At 40.3% G+C, this 19,373-nt stretch overlaps 1 protein-coding gene and 1 pseudogene across 9 annotated transcripts in view; one reads left to right on the forward strand and one right to left on the reverse strand.

Moving 5' to 3' along the window:
* BCAT1 (branched chain amino acid transaminase 1) overlaps positions 1 to 19,373 on the forward strand; it is a 64,493-nt gene that overhangs the window by 29,204 nt on the left and 15,916 nt on the right. For all 9 annotated transcript variants that reach the window (XM_063075143.1, XM_063075147.1, XM_063075144.1 and 6 more), the window contains 2 exons: positions 12,189 to 12,352; positions 17,467 to 17,609. In XM_063075143.1, the coding sequence (XP_062931213.1) occupies positions 12,189 to 12,352; positions 17,467 to 17,609 (307 nt within the window). The remainder of the gene's footprint in view (positions 1 to 12,188; positions 12,353 to 17,466; positions 17,610 to 19,373) is intronic.
* Positions 6,890 to 7,676, reverse strand: LOC134360948 (high mobility group protein B1-like; annotated as a pseudogene).

Genomic DNA, 19,373 nt, shown 5'->3' on the forward strand with positions numbered 1-19,373 from the left:
CGACTAGAGAAGCAGTCTGCATTTGGTTAAAGAACAGATACACATAATGCAATTGAATACTACAGAGTGACATTTTCACCTCACATCAGCAGCCTCCCCATTTGCAATGTTCTTGGAAATCTTTCAGTATGAAGTTTTCATTAAAACTTGCATTTTAAAATCCTGCTGCCATTTTGTGAGTGGGCAGTAGAAAGGCTGGAGATCAGGTTTGTGAACCCCAAATGGTCCACTCCATTTCTGGTTCAGTCTACAGGAAGCTGAAGGACATTTCACTGACATGACTTTCCTTTCCTTTTATCACCTTGTAAAATCTTTATATTGTACTTTGAATTCCTGTAGTCATACTGATTACCATGGAAAGGATTCCCTTGATTCACTGCATTTTCTTGTGCTTATACACTTTTTTTTTTTTTTTTGGCAACTGGCCAGTGTGGGGATCTTGGTAACACCTTGACCTTGGTGTTATCAACACTGAGCTGTTATCAACACTGAGCTGTAACCAACTGAGCTGACCATCCAGCCCTTATGCCTATCCATCTTGTCATCTTTTCCCTTCACAATTAGTTTCTGAACAGATTTGCAGACTAGTTAGCACAGCAGCAATTTATAATCACTAACTTGGCTGTGATCCAAACTTTTAATGTGTTCTTTTGCAGTCCTATTTGATGTATGTCCATTCCACTGTCTATAAAAAGTATTAAATTTCATTTGCATAACTGTTAGCCTATTTCATATTAACAACATTTTAGTATCTTCAAACCTTGAGTCTATTTTTAGAGATACAGCTTATGTGCATTGTTTTTAGTCTGTTTAATGAGCCTATTATCTGGCCACTCCTCCTAATGGGCACTCTCTTGAGGCTGTCCCTTGCTCATTTCAATTGTCCCAGGGGACTTTTTTTTACTCTTTGGAATTTTGGTACCTACCACTCATTATCATGGTGCATGTAAGTTTCCTGTCTTGGTTTTTTATTCCCTTCTGTCTTCATTCACCACTCTCATTGCCTCTCTCTCCACTGGAAGTCATTCTCCCAAAGTGCTTATACTAATCTGCTCTCCCACCAGTGATGTATGGAAGTTCCACGTGCCTCACACCCCTGCCAACACTGGATCGTCTTACTAATTTTAGTCATGCTGATGTATGCAGTCTTGCTTTATCTGTGGTTTTAATTTTTCATTTTCCTGAGGGCAAATTATGTTGAGCACCTTTTCACATGTTCACTGATTATAGAAATCCACTTGAAGTGCCTTTGCAAGTCTTTTGCCATTTTTAAAAAAATTGGCTTGTCATTTTAAATTTTTGAGTCTTTACGTATTCTGGATATAAATCCTTGGTCAGATATATGTATCACAAATAACTTGCCAGTCTGTGGCGAATCCCTTGTCAGATAAATATATTGCAAATAGTTTTCCAGTCTAGTTTTCTCTTCCTGGTGTCTTCTGACGAACAGAAGTACTTAATTTTAATGTTGTTAAATTTATTTTTTCTTTATGTTTTGTGATTTTTATGTATTTTAAAAAAATTCTTTCTTATACTAAGGTTATACAGTCTAAAGAAATTCTCCCTTACTCCAAGGTCATTCTTCCATTTTAAAGTTTTGCTTTTTCCATTTAAATGAAATCCATGTGGAAGTGAACTTTGTGTGAAGTTGAGGACTCAAAATTTCATTTTTCTCCATATGGAAACCAAGTTGTCCCATTGACATTCATGGACGGTCTATCTTTCTCTCACTGACTACAGTGCCACTTTCCATAGATGAAGGCTCTCTAGCTGGTCCTTTTTAAAAATATAAATAGCAGCAATCCTCTGAACAATTTTATTTGTATTACTTTTTTTTTTTTTCACTTACAATTAGCCTTGGGGATCCTTTCGTATTAGTACATATGGGTCTGCCTCTATGTTTTTCCATTTTCTTAGCCGCAGGGTATTCCATTGTATATATATACTATACTTAATTGAATACAGGATGTCATAAATTATAAGATGCACCATTGTTGTATGCACTGAGATGGAGAAACATTGCCAAACTATGACACAGTACTTTCCCAATAATCCTGAGATTCATGAATTAGTCATATCAGCCTGTTTCTCTGGATGTGTGTTTTCTGAGGAAATCTGGAGTTTCTCCTGCCATCAGTTGCACCCTTTGGTTTGTAATGGGCATTTTTATTTTTGTGTGTATCTTCATAACATGGGAAACTCAACATGTATATTATCACCAGTGCCCATAGGCCATTGGAAGTGTCATCAGTATGAACAGCTATGACAGCTTTGCCATGACTGCTGCTTAACCAAAACCACTGTAAATTGCTGAGTCTGAATTTCAGACATGTTAGAAGTGAAAAAAATGGACACGTTAGAATCTGTGAAATATGGTCACATAATTTATATAAGCAGTTTCCTATTGATCAACCATTATATTGTTGTATAAGCACTGTTACTAGTAAATCGAATAAAGCAGTGATGGAGTTTGGATGTGTTGTCCCCTCCAAAACTCACGTGGAAATTTGAGCCCCAATGTGGCAGTGTTGGAAACTGATTGAGTCATGGGGGCAGGTCCCTCATGAATGGATTAATGCTCTCCCTGGGGGAGGGAGGATTAATGAGTGAGTTCTCGCTCTATTAGTTCCCGTGAGAGCTTGTTGCTTAAAAAGACCCTGGCACCTTCTCTCTCTCTCTTGCTTCCTCTTGCCATGTGATCTGCTTGTACCCGCCAGCTGCCTGCCACTTTCCACCATGAGTAGAAGAAACCTGAGGCCCATGCCAGATGCAGCTGTCCCAGAATCGTAAGCCAAATAAACCTCTTTTCTTTATAAATTACCCAGTTTCAGGTATTTCTGGTATAGCAACGCAGAACGGACTAAAACAAGCAGGAAAATTAAATTTGGGAGTCTTAAAAATATAGATTGTCTTCAAGAAATTTATGCTATAGACATGTCCCCGAGTACACATCAAGACATATTGAAGGATATTTATTGCAGCTTACACAATTTGCCTAATAGATTAGATGTGGGTGTGAGAAAAGAGATGTCAAGTTTTACTTTTGGGCCATAGCAACTGGATAGTAACCATTTCTTGGGATGGGGAAGAGTAAGGGAGAAGGTTTTTTTATGTGTGTGTTTGTTTGTTGGAATGATGATGGCTCCAATCAAGAGTTTTAGATGCGGGCACTTAATCCAGTGATATCATATAGGTGATTAGTTATGCAGGTATTACTCAGGGGAGACTTTGGAATTTAAGTGATACAGTCTAGTCTAGTGATACATAAAAATGCCTTTAAGGCTAAGGGCCTGGATGACATCTTTAGGGGAAGAACTGTGTATAGAGATGAGAAAAAAGTAAGGACTACTTCCTGGGGCAGACTAATATTTAGAAGAAAGGCAGATGAAGAGGAGTCAGCGAAGGAGTCTGGGAAGTAGCAACCCATAAGGTAGAGAGAAGTGCCAGAGAGCCTCGTGTGCTGGAAGCCAAGTGAAGAACGAGGAAGCCGTGGTGACAGTGGTAGATCCTTCTCCAGGACCAGTGAAGTGAGGCCTGAGAATTGCCTGTTGGATATGGCAATGTGGTGATCCTTATCCTTGGTGATCTCGATAAGCATATTTCAGTAGGGTGGTGGGGAAGCCTGAAGGTTCTGGATTCAAGAGAGAAAGAGAAGAGGGGAAGTTATGATGGGGAGTATGCACAGATCTTGTGGGGAATTCTTCCCACAGTGGTGCAGAGCAGCGGGTGCATACCCACAATGGGACATACGGGAAAGGCAACATATGTGCTTCAGGTGGGAGATACTATGGCATATTTCTGAGCTGATGGAAGTTATCCAGAAGAAAGGTTGTTTGGATATTCAAAAGATTTCCCACACTCTCCTTCTATCATGGGTCTACTTCTGAGGGTGACAGTGTAGATGGGTGGTGACAGTTGAGTAGGTGGAGGGACGTCCGGTCACGCTGCCTTGCCCTGTCTAGCTTGCAGTCTCGCACACACACTGCTGTTTCATAGACACTACTGTGTCATTGTGTGGGCCCTTGCCTTGGGTGCAACATCTTTCAGTCCCGACTCAATATCCCCTTCCTCGGCTACTAAACTAGGGTTGGACTTGCCTCTTTCGGGCACATCTTCATCTCAGATGGAGCACCTGTGCATTCTTATTTGTCTCTCTATTCCAGGCCCAGCACAGTGCTCAGCCCAGTTTATATTGAACCAAACTGGATGGAATCACAAGGTCAAGGCCTGAGCACTGAGGCTAGGTCAGGAGCCAGTGAGGAAACCCTGGTTTTGAGGTCATTCTTGGTACAGTGGAAACCCTCCTGTAGCATTTTCCTGTCATCTAGAGAAGGTACCAGGAGCCTTTTTCTGTAATGGGCCAAATAATATATATTTGTGGCTTTGTGTGCCCTCCAGCTACTCAACTCTGCCTTTGTGTAGTGCAGAAGCAGCCAGAGACAACTCACGAATGAACAAGCATGTTCCAGTACAACTGAAAAAACAGGCAGCAGCCTGGAGTCATTTCTGAAAGGGACATGGAGCATGGCTTTCTAAGGGTGGTATGTTCGAGTACTTTCCTATCAAGTATTGACCACTTGTTTGACAATCCATGCTAAAATTTCTTTCTTTCTTTTTTTTTTTTTTCTATATAAAGATGACCGGTAAGGGGATCTTAACCCTTGACTTGGTGTTGTCAGCACCACGCTCTCACAAGTGAGCTCACCGGCCATCCCTGTATAGGGATCCGAACCCATGGCCTTGGTGCTATCAGCACCGCACTCTCCCAAGTGAGCCACAGGCCGGCCCCTCATGCTGAAATTTCTATCTAGGATTAATTTCAAATTTATCAACCTGTTTTCCTAGGTCATCAGTAAATAATCCTTGTCTGTTTACCAAATGCTCCTTCTCCACCATTCCAACATTAAGTGTTGGCTGTAGTTCTGTGATCGTGTTCGCAGTCATCTTAATGTTCTGTGTATTGGTACATAAGGAAATTTATTTACTGTACCAGTATTACTGTTATCAATTATTATTTATAAAAACTTTAATAACGGGCAGTCTGGTTAACTCAGTTGGTTAGAGCATGGGACTGATAATACCAAGGTCCGGGGTTTGATCCCTGTACCAACCAGCTGCCAAAAAAAAAAAAAAGGAAAAAAAAGTAATAGCAATTACTGTTTGTTGAGTGCTTGAAAAAAGATCAGGCCCTGATGCTGTCCACATAGTATCTGATTTAATCCTTAATCCCTAATTTTATGCCTGTGAGTAGTCATTATCATTGCTTTCACAAATGAAGAAGTGTTTTGCTTTTTGTGTTTTTGATTTTTTGGGTTTTTTTGGTGTTTTTTGGTTGTCTTGTACAGAGATCCAAACCCTTAATCTTACTCTAACCAGTTAAGCTAACCCGCCAGCCAGGTCTGAGCCTTCTTTTTGTCATGTGTTAAATTTATACTATTTTTCACTTTGAACAGGGCTGAGAAACAAACCTGGACCTATTGTCTACCCATTTCATAGTAAGCCTCAGAAAATTCTAGACCTTAACATCCCCAATGATATTCTTTCAATGAATGTGTATCAATTATCTGTAGTCTAGAGGCCAGCACTAAAGGAAATGAGGCAAGAGACAAAGGAACATTTTCGCTGTGGTATCAATGCCACATGTTAGGATTAGTATCAGATTTTTTTTTTTTAGTCAAAATAATTCAAGTATGGTAGAGAGCCAGGTTGTTTTCACAGCCCTTTTCTATAAACCTCTTATTAAGATGGACAGTCGTTCCACAAATATTTAGGAAACAACTGTTATAAACTATATACAATGCTATGTGTGGGGAACAGAAATAGTCTTGCACTTCATGGAGTTTACAGATTAGCAAGAAGCAGTATTTCTCACTGTTCTGGAGGCTAGAAGTCCAAGATCAAGATGCCAGCAAGGGATGGTTTCTGGCAAGGCCTCTCTTCCTGGTTTGTAGATGGCCACCTTCTGGCTGTGTCCTCACAGGGCCTTTCCCTTGTGTGGGGCAGGGGAAGAGACCTCTGGTGTCTTTCCCTCTTCTTGTAAACACACCATTCCTATTGGATTAGGGCCCCACCCTTATGACCTCATTTAGCCTTAATCAAGTCTTTAAAGGCCGTGTCTCCAAATATAGTTACATTGGGCGTTAGGAGTTCAACATGTGAATTTTAGGGAAACAAGTTCAGAAGGGGTGAGGAGGATGGAAAGAGGAGTGTTCCAGGTAGATGGAGTAGTGCAGCTCAGCATGTGGGGCGGAAACGTGAGGAGGAACTGAGAGGCTCGGTCTGGCCTGAGCGTGAGGAACACAGGCTGCCGGGGAAGGAAGCTGGGCGCCATTTTGAATTTTATTCAGCTTAGGAAATCTTGGTTGCTTCATTCATTTTTTAAAAAATCTTTGGTATAGTACAAATAACTCTGGATTAAGATCCAGAGCTTAGTAACTGTGAAACCTTGGCCAAATCATTGTTTTGAGCCTCAGTTTCCCCAACTTAAAAATAGGAATTAAGGCTCTTCCTTGATTGTTGTATTATATAATGATTGTGAAGTATCTTGGAAGACAAAAAGCAATGTGTAATATTGAGAGTTAGTATTTTCTAATCTCTCACCACCCCAACTAGTTTTCCTACGTAAACACTGCATGAACTTGGTGTTTCTTCTCTTTGTGAACGTCACAACGTTCAAGGCCTCGTGTGGACCGCGAGGTTCTCTCCCTGTAGCACCCTTATTCCAATATTCTTTACCATTTTTCCCTTTCACTATTTAATCTTTTTAAAGAACTCGCAGGGTTGTTTTTGTTTTTACATTTCAATTTTTTTCTTTAAAAGGAGTGAGTTGTGTACAGGGGGCGTTAAATGCTTTATAGACAAGAAAAAAAAAAACTGCGCTAGAACCAACTTATTCATCATCATCATCTTCCTCTTCCTCTTTATCTTCTTTGTCTTCCTCTTCCTCCTCATCGTCTTCCTCCTCTTCCTTCTTTTTCTTGCTTTTTTCAGCCTTGACACCTCCCTTTTTTGCTGCATCAGGCTTCCCTCTAGCTCGGTGTGCAGCAATATCCTTTTCATATTTTCCTTCAGCTGAGCAGCCTTCTTTTTATAAGGCTGTGTGTCGTCTGCAGCAGTGGTGTCCACATCTCTCCCAGTTTCTTTGCAACATCGCCAAAGGATAGGCCAGGATGTCCTCCTTTGATTTTTGGGCGATACTCAGAACAGAACAAGAAAAAGGCCGAAGGAGGCCTCTTGGGTGCATTGGGATCCTTGAACTCCTTTTTTGTTTCCCCTTTAGGAGAGATATAGGTTTTCATTTCTGTTTCATCACAGGACTTGTCCACCTTTGCCATGTCTTCAAATTTTCCTTTCTCTTTAAACAAGAAAAAGGCCGAAGGAGGCCTCTTGGGTGCATTGGGATCCTTGAACTCCTTTTTTGTTTCCCCTTTAGGAGAGATATAGGTTTTCATTTCTGTTTCATCACAGGACTTGTCCACCTTTGCCATGTCTTCAAATTTTCCTTTCTCTTTAGCAGACGTGGTCTTCCACCTCTCTGAACACTTAGAAAACTCTGAGAAGTTGACTGAAGCATCTGGGTGCTTCTTCTTGTACTCCTCCCGACAAGTTTGCACAAAGAATGCATATGATGACATTTTGCCTCTCTGCTTCTTAGGATCTCCTTTGCCCGTGTTTAGTTATTTTTCCTCAGCGAGGCACAGAGTCGCCCAGTGCCCGTCTGGCTCCCACTTGCCCTGGCGCTCCCTATGGAGCTCAGTGTGCTGCAATGGCTGTGAGAGCGGGAGCCAGCTTTGTTTTTTGTTTTTTTTTAATCAGGCTGCTCTTTGGATTTAAAAAAAAAATTATGCTGCTCTCTGAAAAACTTTCCTTTTTTATTACCAACTATCTTATTCTTGTGTCTCTCATCTGCCTTGCCTGGGCAGAGTTATTCTCAAGCCTCCACACACCACTGTGCTTCTCTGGCCTCCAGGCTAAAACACAGACTAGTAATCCTTTTCTCAGCATACTGAGCTCTTTGTGCCATCATCACTCAAATAACTCCTGAAATCCTGCCTTTCTGTAAAGTAATTTATGACTGACTCAGATACAAGTGGTAATTTTCACTGACATGTCTTTATTTTCCATCACACCCAAGTGTCTTGTGGTTCTGTTTAAAAATATGCATGTACAGTCATGCATTGCCTAACAAAGGGGGTATGTTCTGAGAAAAGTGTCATTAGGCCATTTTGTCATTGTGCGAACATCACTGAGTGCACTTTACAAAACTAGATGGTATAGCCTGCTATATACCTAGGCTGTGTGGTGTAGCCTGTGGCTCCTAGGCTACAAACGTTTGTGGCATGTTACTGTACTGAATACTTCAGGCAATTGCAGCACAATGGTAAGTATTTTTGTATCTAAACATATCTAAACATAGAAAAGATATAGTAAAAACAAGGTATTATAATCTTATGGGACCACCATCATTTATGTAGCCTGTCATTGGCTGAAACATTATGTAGCACATGACTGTATTTAATAACCTTATATAGGCTGAGCATTCCTTATCCGAAAATCTGAAATCCAAAATGCTCCAAAATCCAAAACTTTTTCAGCACTGACAAAATTTCCCGCACGACCTCATGTGACAGGTCACAGTCAAAATGCAGGTGCACGACACAGTTCATTCAGCGTCCCCAAGGGAAAAAAAAACCCAGTTCCTTCAGCTGTGATATGTCTTTTCTGAGAATGCCCAGATTTCCTCATCCACAAAATTATTAAAAATACAATATGAAATTACCTTCAGTCCATTTATATAAGAAGTATATGAAACATAAGTGAATTTTGTGTTTAGATTTGGGTCCCATTCCCAACATTTCTCATTATGTATACGCAAATATTACGAAATCCAAAATCTGAACACTTCTGGTCCCATGCAGTTCAGATAAGAGATACTCAACCTATGTATGTATGTATTTGTCAGGTATAGCCTATGAAGAAAAAAAAATTTTTAATTTTTTAATACATCAGCATTTCAACTTCAAAGTCAGTGTGCTGTGAGAAGTTATAACTTTGCATCCAAATTTTTTTTTTTTTTTCCAAAGATGACCGATAAGGGGATCTTAACCCTTGACTTGGTGTTGTCAGCACCACGCTCTCCCAAGTGAGCCATGGGCCAGCCTCTGAGATTTTATATTCCTCATTTATCACAGGGCTTTTGAAAAGTCTCTTTCAGTTTTTCATGTATTTAAATAACCCAAGGTGCTAGTAGAGAAGGATAAAAAATCAATCAAAATGTTCATAAGGAAATAAGACTTCTTGAAACTGACCTGCACAACTCATGAGCTGCACAACTCATATTTTCTCTTTATTTATGTGATTTTTGCTTTATTCAATCAGAAGCTTGACCTTGTCATCATAGGATTTTGTTCAGTCACTCGATTAGTATTGTATAATAAAATATAGTCCTGTGCCAAATAACAACTTTTCAGTCAGCCATGGAACCACATATACCACGGTGGTCCGTCCTGTAAGATTATAAAGGAGCTGGGGGTTGTAGAAGGCATCACCGTCTAGGTTGGTGTAAATACACTCCTGTGATGTTCGCACAATGATGAAATCACCTAACGATGAATTTCTCAGAATGTTAAGCAACACATGACTGTACTCTTCACAGCAGCATGCAATTTAAATTGCTTTTCAGAATTTTCCTTCAGAAAGAAGGGAGAATTAAAACAAAGCAACAAGTAATGGTTCCTGAGGGTAGACCAATCACCAAACACCCTCCCTTGGGCCTAGAGCTATAATTTATTTGTTCCCAGACCTGAAGCAATGTGACCAGTTTCACAAAAGTCACAGAGTTCTTTTTATAAGAAGACAATTGCTATAAGTAAGCATTGAAGGGTGAAGGTGATCAAGATACATCAGCACCAGTATTTGAAGTACTTATAAAACATGAGTTGGCCTTGGTTAAATTTCAGAAAATAAAGTGTCAGTACACACAAACACATTTTCTTTCAGCATTGAAACATTCTAGTCTATAATTTACCTGCTTGCTAAGAAAAATGGTATTACTTAAGGGTTTATCAGGGTTTTTTTCTAGAAATAGATTTAATGTATAGAATTATTGCTTCTGTTTTCCATTTGTGCTTTCTGTACCACCACCTAGTGGAACAAATGCAGGTTTACCTGTTAATTGAAATCACGAAAAGGAAATGAACAAAGTGAAATTTATCTCAGGAAAAATTTTCCATGATGATGAGTTATTGTTACTTCTTTGAGTACAATGCAGGTTGTGTAAAATACATGAGTCCTGAGTGAGAAAAGTCCCAGGCATTCATGTGATAGCTAATAAAATGCTATTAGCTTGTTAACAAATAATCTATTCTATTTAGAAACTTAGAAGCTAGGAAAATTATTGAGACTATGTCCAGTATATTGTATCTCTAAATTATGTTGACAAGCTGCTCTTATTTCTTCTTACAAGGGTCCATAAAAATCTAAAATAATGAGCTTCAGCACCCATGAAATAAGGGTATCATGGTCCTTTCTTGACTGATAGCTACAGATAAAGTAGCTAGGAGATAAAGTAGTCAGATTTTATCAAAGCTGGGAAGGAAGACAGATTTGTATATTTTGCTGAGATTTTCCCTCCCAAACAATGAAACCAAAAAAGGCAAATGAAGCGTTAAGGCTCTTCATCCTTCATTGGAAGAAGAGTGATCCTTTAATACTCAGCCCCCGTTAAGGAACAAGCAAGCAAAAAACCAAAACCTGTTGTGCTTGCTGACTGATTTCTGTAACTCGATCATCCATCACTGGTCTGCTCTGTGGCCTCTCAGACCCTGCTCGGTCTGCATGTCCCGTGAAATGCTGATGGAATCCTCTTCCTGTTACCTGATGGTAGTGTGCTTTTCAGACAATATCGGTGTGCACATAAACACATTTTTTTATGCCCATGAATATTTTACCTACCTGATTTTTGATAATCTGGGTGTTAAGTGGTGGGCAAGGGACAGCAGGCAATGGGTATTAGGAAGAGGTATAATTGAAAATTCAAATAAAAATATCCCAAAGTCCACTTTCAGCCAGTTTCAACAAAAATTAAGAAGCCACAAAATGAGCTGGAATTGAATCTCCTCCTTTATTATTCTCATTCTGTGCATGATGGATACCTGCCCCCATCCAGGCAGGCCCGGTGCTAAATAGATTGGACACAAGCAGATTACATATCCTGAGACTTAACATGATAGTCCTGACTTGTTTTCTTATTTCCTGTAGTCTTGAATTGCACAGAACAACTCAGTGACCTTTTTTGCCTTTATAAAACATAGGCCTCAAAACTTTCAGTCTCTCTTGGGGGCTGGCCAGTTAGCTCAGTTGGTTAAGAGCATGGAGCTGATAACACCAAGGTGCAGGGTTTGATCCCTGTACCAGCCAAACAGAAAAAAACAAGCTTTCATTCTCTCAATTTCCTTTCTTAAAAAACACCTGATCCTAATTACTTATAACTATTTTCGTGCTAGAGGAATTTGGATTGCTGGCTTATGATTTTCTACTGTTTGTGGAAAGGCTGTCTTCTGTCTTCGTTATTTGTCACACAAGTTCCTGAGTCATTTGTCCCCTACCTTTTTGAAGGTATTTATCCTGTTTGATGTCTTTACCGCAAGAGCAAGAGGCGGCACTCTTGCTCTTTGCCACCTGGCACAGTCAGGTGTGGTAATGGCGAACTCCCTATGCCCACCAGCTGCAGGAGGCCCTGGTGTGTCCTGACACAGTCACTAGGTGTGAAACAGAAGGGCACTTTAGAGAAGCTAATATTATATTTTACCTCCAAAGACTAACACTGGGTTCTTCCTTTTCTCAATTCCCAACCAGTGCTACCTGGATAGGTGTTATATAGCTAGTTATTAAAAATATGCTTCCCCTCTAAAAATCCTACTAACAAATAAGAACAAACAAAAAAATTGACAAATTCACTTTATCTCTAAAAACATAACTCAGAAAGCAAAGCAAAATGAAATGTAAATACTTTGTTCTCTATGCATATGTATGTTTTTTTTCTTTTTTTTTTTTCTTAAAACACTGTTAGGCTTTGTGTGACTTTGATTGGATGGCCCCTTGTGGGAGATAGTTATGGATCTATTCTAGACTTTAGGACTGTGTCTACATTTTAAATTACAGATGCGTGTACTTTTACTTTATTGCAGCCTTCTCTTGGAGTCAAGAAGCCTACCAAAGCTCTGCTCTTTGTAATCTTGAGCCCAGTGGGACCTTACTTTTCAAGTGGAACCTTTAATCCTGTGTCTCTGTGGGCTAATCCAAAGTATGTAAGAGCCTGGGAAGGTGGAACTGGGGACTGCAAGATGGGAGGGTAAGTAAATCTGTGTCTGTTTATAGGAGAGACTCCTTCACGACCATGCAGTAATTACCATTTCACTTCAATATGAGTACTTAGGATAATATTCAGACTTTAATGCTCATGTCTGTTTCCTGTTTTCAGGGTTTTAAATGTGCTCGTTGTTTAAAGGATGTGGCCCGTTATAAGGGAGAAACATTGCATGTCATGCATAGGCAAGAACCGAAGTAACTAAATCAGGAATTAAACCAGAGCTTTGAATGAACTGCCCTGGACTCTGGTCCTCCTTGGCTGCAGGCTGCTGGTTGGCATTAAAGACCATCTGGTCCTGGGGCCGAGGCTCTCAGTTGGCTCTAAGGAGTCCTGTCTGGGGAAGGTGCCTGCTTCACTGAAGTGTGCTGTCTTCATTGCCACACCTGCTGCCAACTGGCTGAGGGACAGCCCTGCTCTGGCTCCATCAGGCCAGTCTCATAGGCCATATGTAGCTGGCAGGATGTAAAAGAGCATTTGAAAAGTGTTGGACAATTTCAGGGGTGGGCTTGGCCATGAATTTGGATTACCTCTGTGGGTGAGCAAGAATAACTGGATTAAGCAGTGTGGGCTCTTTCTTTGTCTGTGTCAAGTGGTGATGTGCATCACATAGCCAGGGCAGCGACAGTCCTGGGGATGACTCAGTGGCAGTCCTGTGGGCCCTGCTACAACATGCAGATTCAGGAAGGAGGGAGAGTTGAATGACGTGCTGCTGGGATGTTAGGGAGCGGTGACTGCTGGCTTTGACCCTTCTGTAGTCTTGCTAAATTTCCTTTCTCTCCTCCCTCCCAACCCCCACTTCCAAAACAGAATTGTTATAAAATTCTATGTCCCAACATCCCTGTTGGCAGCTTCAGCAACTGCATTCCCTCAATGGGTAGAGAAATCCTAATAAAGTCCATTAAACTATGAAGTCACTGTATTTTCCTTCTGGTGTAGAGCACTCCTTCCCATGTCCTAGGCTAGCCAGGTTGAAAGCTCCTTTTGTTTACTGTCTTGATTTCTTTTTTTGCTGTTCAGACTTCTTTACAGAATATGTGTGTGTGCACCACTGCACAACATCTGCAGTACTTTGTTAAAACTTCTCTTGGGTGCACGGGACAGTAAAGTAACAATCTTGATGAGAAATAACAAGGAAAACGGTTCCTTTTCTTAAATCTTGCTTTCTAGCTCCCCCTACTTGCCTAGGGTAAATATAACATGGGGACATAGGAATTTCAGGGAATTTTTTTTTTTTGGGGGGGGGGGGGACTAGTAAGGGGATTGCAACCCTTGGCATGGTGTTGTCCGCACCACACTCAGCCAGTGAGCGCACCGGCCACCCCTATATAGGATCCGAAACTGCGGCCTCAGCGCTACCAGTGCCACACTCTCCCAAGTGAGCCAGGGGGCCGGCCCAGGGAAATCTTTATTAACTGGTATTTGGGCAGGTTGTAATTTATTGTGTAAAGGTTGATATAATGCAGTATCACAGAATACATGATCACTATAAGGCAATTAAAAATTAATGCTTTTTGTACAACACAGAGCAAAACCTAATGTAAATTATGGACTTGTGCACCACATCCAGGCAAGGTGATAATAATGGGAGAAACTGAGAGGGGGGTTGGAAAGAGGCATATGGCTCCTCTCTGTACTTTCTGCTCAATTTTTCTGTACATCTACAAGTGCTCTAAAAAAGAAAGCCTATTATTAAAAAAATGAATTCTTTGACTCACTACGTTCAGGTGGACCGTGGTCAATAGAAGTTGACTTGAAGTGTGTTAGGAGAGGAAGAGACTAGAGAAGAGAATACTGGAGTTCATAAATAAAAGCAAAAATGGCAAAAGGGAAGGCAGTAACCAAAAGAATGAATTTTTAACCTATATGCCTGTCATCTCCAAAAAGTTCCAAGTCTACTTCTATGCTTCCAGCCTGGACAGTACAAGGGAAACAAACGATTGTGCCCTTAATATCATCCTATTTAGTCCAAAGACGTTTGGAGGCAACTTTAGATTGGTGCATTATTATTATGCCCTTTCTTAACCTAATTAAGTCAACAAATATCCTCCCAGCACTTTTTAGGACCCCTGTAGTCAGTTGATACTATTAAATAACTATTGGTTCTCATAAGCTCAGGGACCTCCTACTTTCCATTTAAGTGAGTCTGAGGAAGGGAGAGAAGCATTTTTAAAAATTCTACAATTATTCCACTAATTGTGAAGCCATTAGAGATAGGGTTATCCTCTTATTTCTAAATATACATACGTGAGAGAAGTAATACAGTCATCCCGCGGTATGCGAGGGGGACTGGATCTAGGACTCCCGAGTATACCAAAATCCACAGATGCTCAAGGTCAGCAGTCGGCCCTGTGAATATGAAAAGTCAGCTCTCCTTCTGATGTTCTGCCTTCTGCGAATACTGTATTTTCTATCCATGACTGGTTGAAAAAAATCTTCGTATTAGTGGACCTGTGCAGTTCAGACCTGTGTGATTAATGGTACAATGGCATACAGCTGAAGGACAGTTCTAGCATGATGGGCCTTGCCTTGCTTGCACATTGAAATCACCTGGGAGCTTTACCAAGTACTGATACCTGGTTCCCACCTGTAGAGATTCAGGCTTCTTTGGTCTAGGGCATAGACTGAGCATCAAGATTTTTGAACATGCAGCCAAACTTGAGAAGCTCGGAATAGATGAAGGTCTTTCATCACAGTCCCAGGCAATTTCTTAGTTTATTTGGAATAAATCAGTCTTCTCTGACTCTCTCTGTTCTTGTCTCTCTCACACACACACACACACACACACACACTCACAATTATCCCTCTCTCTCTTTTACTGTTTTTCTCTTTTCCTTGCATTCTCATTCTGCACTTAAGAGTGCAAGCTTTGAAGTCAGAAAGACCTGGCTTTAAAAATCTAACTGCCGTCATGGTGGACAACATGTCATTATGCATTTGTCCAAACCCATAGAATGTCATAGAAGTGCAAGAGCTGCACCCAGGCCTGCCAACCTCAAATCCAGGATCTTTGCACTGAACTCCCCTGCAGTCTGGTTTATAGTCATTCTTAGAAGGCGTTCACAATTAACTCAGTTATCATCTATTTACCATCAGCTTTGAATAAGGATGACCTAACTTTTTACAGTCATTAAACAAATAAAAACATTCTGTCTAGATACCAGACTTGTATCATCTCCTGATTGACCAAAACTTTACATTTTGTCATCTGTGTTTTGAAGTTTATGCGTCAGGGTGTTGTAATGAATCTTAACATTACATTGGTGTGAGTCAATCTCTTCATGCCCCAGTTGCAACAGACATAGGATAATGTCTGTTTTCCACAGCTTTCTAGAATATTTAGCTGTTAGTATTCTTTCAGTTGCAAGTCAGACAACCAACCCGAAACAATCTTAAGTGGAGAAGGCATTGACTGCCCTTGTGACTAGGATGGTAGCAGTGGACTTGCCAGGGACTGAGATTATTATTGCCAGGTTTCTTGTGCCCTTGCAACTCTACTCGCCACTCCACCTGCCTCTTCCCCCTCATCCTTCTTGTCATCACTTCTGCCTATGTGTTGTCCTAGGGCTCTCCTACTTAAGGTGCTTTCTTCTGTGAAGGGTGGAGCTTACACCACACCAAGTAAGCAACCCCAGAAGGGAGAAAGTACCTGTCTTTCAGGTTGCATACATTAAAGTGAGTGAGTGAATGAGCCCGAAGAAGGAATCATATGAGTAGCTTAGGTGACATGCCCACCCTTTAATTCAACTGTGGCAGGGCATGAGGCTGTGATTGTCAATCTAAGCAGAATGACTTGGCTCCATAGGAAGGGCCACGTTTTTATAAAGGGAATATAGTGGGAAGGGAGGCTGTGTGGATGAAAATGGCAGGTATCACTATTAATATGGTGCTCATGCTTAATTTATGCTTTTATTTAGGGAGCACTACAAATTTTAATCCTACCTGGATGTAAAAGAAATAGTTTAAGAGGCCTAAGTGGGTATTTTAGGGGCGATTACATTAACGCTTTGTACTAGTTTTAGTTGTTTTTTTGATTGCTTCTCAAACAAACGTTACTTTTTGCTAATGTCCTCGGAAAGCCAAGGAAAGTGAATTACATGACTGGAGGTGTAGGGAGGCAGCAAGCACTCTCAAGTAAATACTTGGGGATTCTCATGTTCTATCTAAAACATGCATCTGTATTTTGTAGTATACTAACTAATTTTCCCACTTAAGTTTAAATAAAAGATAATAAATTTAAAATATTACTAAATTGTCATTCCCTGAAGATATGTTGTGTTTCTTTGATTTTTAAATAATCAGGGATGAATAATGTGCATTGAGAAAAATGAGCTTTTGAAATACTTTTTTAGTCAGAATCGGGATTTTTAACATTTTTCCCACCTTTTGGGTAATTTAGACATTGGGCATTAGGTGTTTTTTGGCTGTATTAAAAAGTCTCAGAGAAATTGATAAACGACTACAAAAGTGATTACATTGTGGAATGTTGAATATACTAATTATCTTGATTTGAGCATCATATATTGCATTCAGTGCTGTGTTCCTCAGGTATGTACAGTCAATTATGTTTCAAAAAATTAAATAATAAATAAAATGATGTGGTGCATGGGGGAAATTTCCAGATAAGAGAGCACAGATTTGGTGCTCTACTTAAATTGCTGTAAACTTGATACAAGTTACCTGTCCAAGCCTCAGTTTCTCATCTGAACAGTGGGTATAATGAGAGTGGTTACTCATAGTATTGCTGTGAGGTTTAAATGAAACAGTTCATGTAAAATTGCTTGGTGTGAGGAAAAATAACTTTTAACTGTTCTTGTGAACTTGGCTATTTACCTGTGTTCTCCTGTCATTACTTTTCAAGTTAAGATTCCAAGATTTTGCTTTGTTCTCTCTCAGATGAATGCAGTTAGATCACTTAAGTTCTCTAACAAGTTTTCTGTTAAGGTTAAGCAGTTAACTAGAGAGTGTATGTATATTAAGAACATAGTACATTGACTATATCACAATGTGAATTAAGACCTGAGGATATTAGGGTGTAGAAGATGGGGAGGTCGGGATGAAGTATGTTCGTAATCAGTGTGTTCCCTCTTTCTTAAAAGGAATTACGGCTCATCTCTTTTTGCCCAGTGCGAAGCAATGGATAACGGGTGCCAGCAAGTTCTGTGGCTCTATGGAAAGGATAACCAGATAACTGAAGTTGGAACTATGAATCTTTTTCTTTACTGGATAAATGAAGACGGAGGTAACCCACTCAAATAGCTGTGTGCTGTTTTTTAATCATTTTCGATGGGACTGGAAAGACAAGAAATAGAAACTTAGATCCAGGGAGTCGGGAGCACAATTCCAAAGGCTGAGAATTACTGGGCTTGTGCTAAGTAGACCCGCGTTTCAGTTTAAAGAAGTTATAAGGGTACTGTTTTGTTTTTTGCCTCTAGATGTACTAATTATTGAGATGTTGACTTAAGGGGCTGCATTTCCCCTTTCTGTACAGCTTGTGTGTGCAGCTAGGTCTCAGGTCAGTTCAGTGGTCATTCACCACAAACTGTGTATAAAATGCTATAGCTATAGACACGGTCTACCAATTCTACTAGTATGGAATTTAGTGTACTCTCTTGCTATCATTCTTTTAAGAATTTTTGCTCTTTCTGCTTATTTTTTTTTTTTTTCCGGTGACCGGCGCTCAGCCAGGGAGTGCACCGATCATCCTTATATAGGATCTGAACCCGCGGCGGCGGGAGCGTCGCCGCGCTGCTAGCGCAGCACGCTACCGAGTGCGCCACGGGCTCAGCCCTCTTTCTGCTTATTTTGATAATATGTCAGAAGCCCTCCAGATTCAATTTGATTAAAGTACACTGTTTTTAAAGACGAATCTCTGTATTTTGGGATCGTACCTAGATCTTGGTTCATTCAAGACTACTATTGCATATTTATTATAGAAATCAGTACATTTCGGGGCTAGCCAGCTAGCTCACTTGGGAGAGTGTGGTGCTGAAAATACCAAGGTCAAGAATTCACATCCCCATACCGGACAGTTACCCTCACCCCTGCCTAAAAAAGAAGAAATCAGAACTTCTTCACTACCTTTATAATAATATTCTGAATGCTTATTACCTTTGTTTTGCTATTCTTTTTAAAATTTGTTGGCAGAGACCAAAGGGGGTTCAGTTGGCAATACATATGGTATTGAATTAAATGGCCAGTGATGGTGTGCGTGTGGTGGGGGGACAGATGTGAATTTATTTTCATTAGAATTTTGATAGCCATACAGGAGGTTGGCCAGTTGGCTCAGTTGGTTAGAGTGTGGTGTCGATAACACAAAAGTTCAGGGTTCGGATCCCCATACTGGCCAGCTGCCCAAAAAAAGAAGAAAAGGAATTTTGGTAGTCATACAAAATTTAGAACCATATTTTTAGGCTTGTTTATAGTCTTCAGCTGTTCATTTCACAGTAGCAAGTATAGAGACTAGAAATGTAAAATGATGTGTCTAAATACTTATGAAGCCTCAATATTGGTTTCAATTAAATTTTTTTTTTTTTAAATTGAAAAGCAGCTACAGAAAGCCCCCGTGTTGCTCTTATGTTATTTGGCTACAAAAAGAGGAAAATGGTGATTCAGATGTGGCTGGATTCAGAGCAGTGGACTAATTTGAGAATTGGTGGTGGAGATTCATGAGTTGAGTCTTATGTTCCAGTCAGGGGTAGAATAAATAGAAAGTGTGGTGGGAACACCTTGTCCCGGGCTTGGCCAGTGGTCATCCTTGGCATATAAAAAGCCAGATACAGATCCTGCTCACTCTTCCATTCTTGCTGTTTGTACTTGGCACTATTTAAAAACAAAGTTTATACTGGAATGTTTGTGATTTCTAAATTTGAGTTATAATTTATGACCTATATCAAAAGCTGTGCGTGAAAGATGATAGCCAGTGTTTGACTCTGCACTTAGAAGGGAATAGACTGGTTCAACTCTTCCTACCTGCCTACTCCTACCCTCTCCCCCAAACCAACCC

Source organism: Cynocephalus volans, chromosome 12 (genome assembly GCF_027409185.1).
Source record: "Cynocephalus volans isolate mCynVol1 chromosome 12, mCynVol1.pri, whole genome shotgun sequence".
Taxonomy (NCBI): Eukaryota; Metazoa; Chordata; class Mammalia; order Dermoptera; family Cynocephalidae; genus Cynocephalus; species Cynocephalus volans.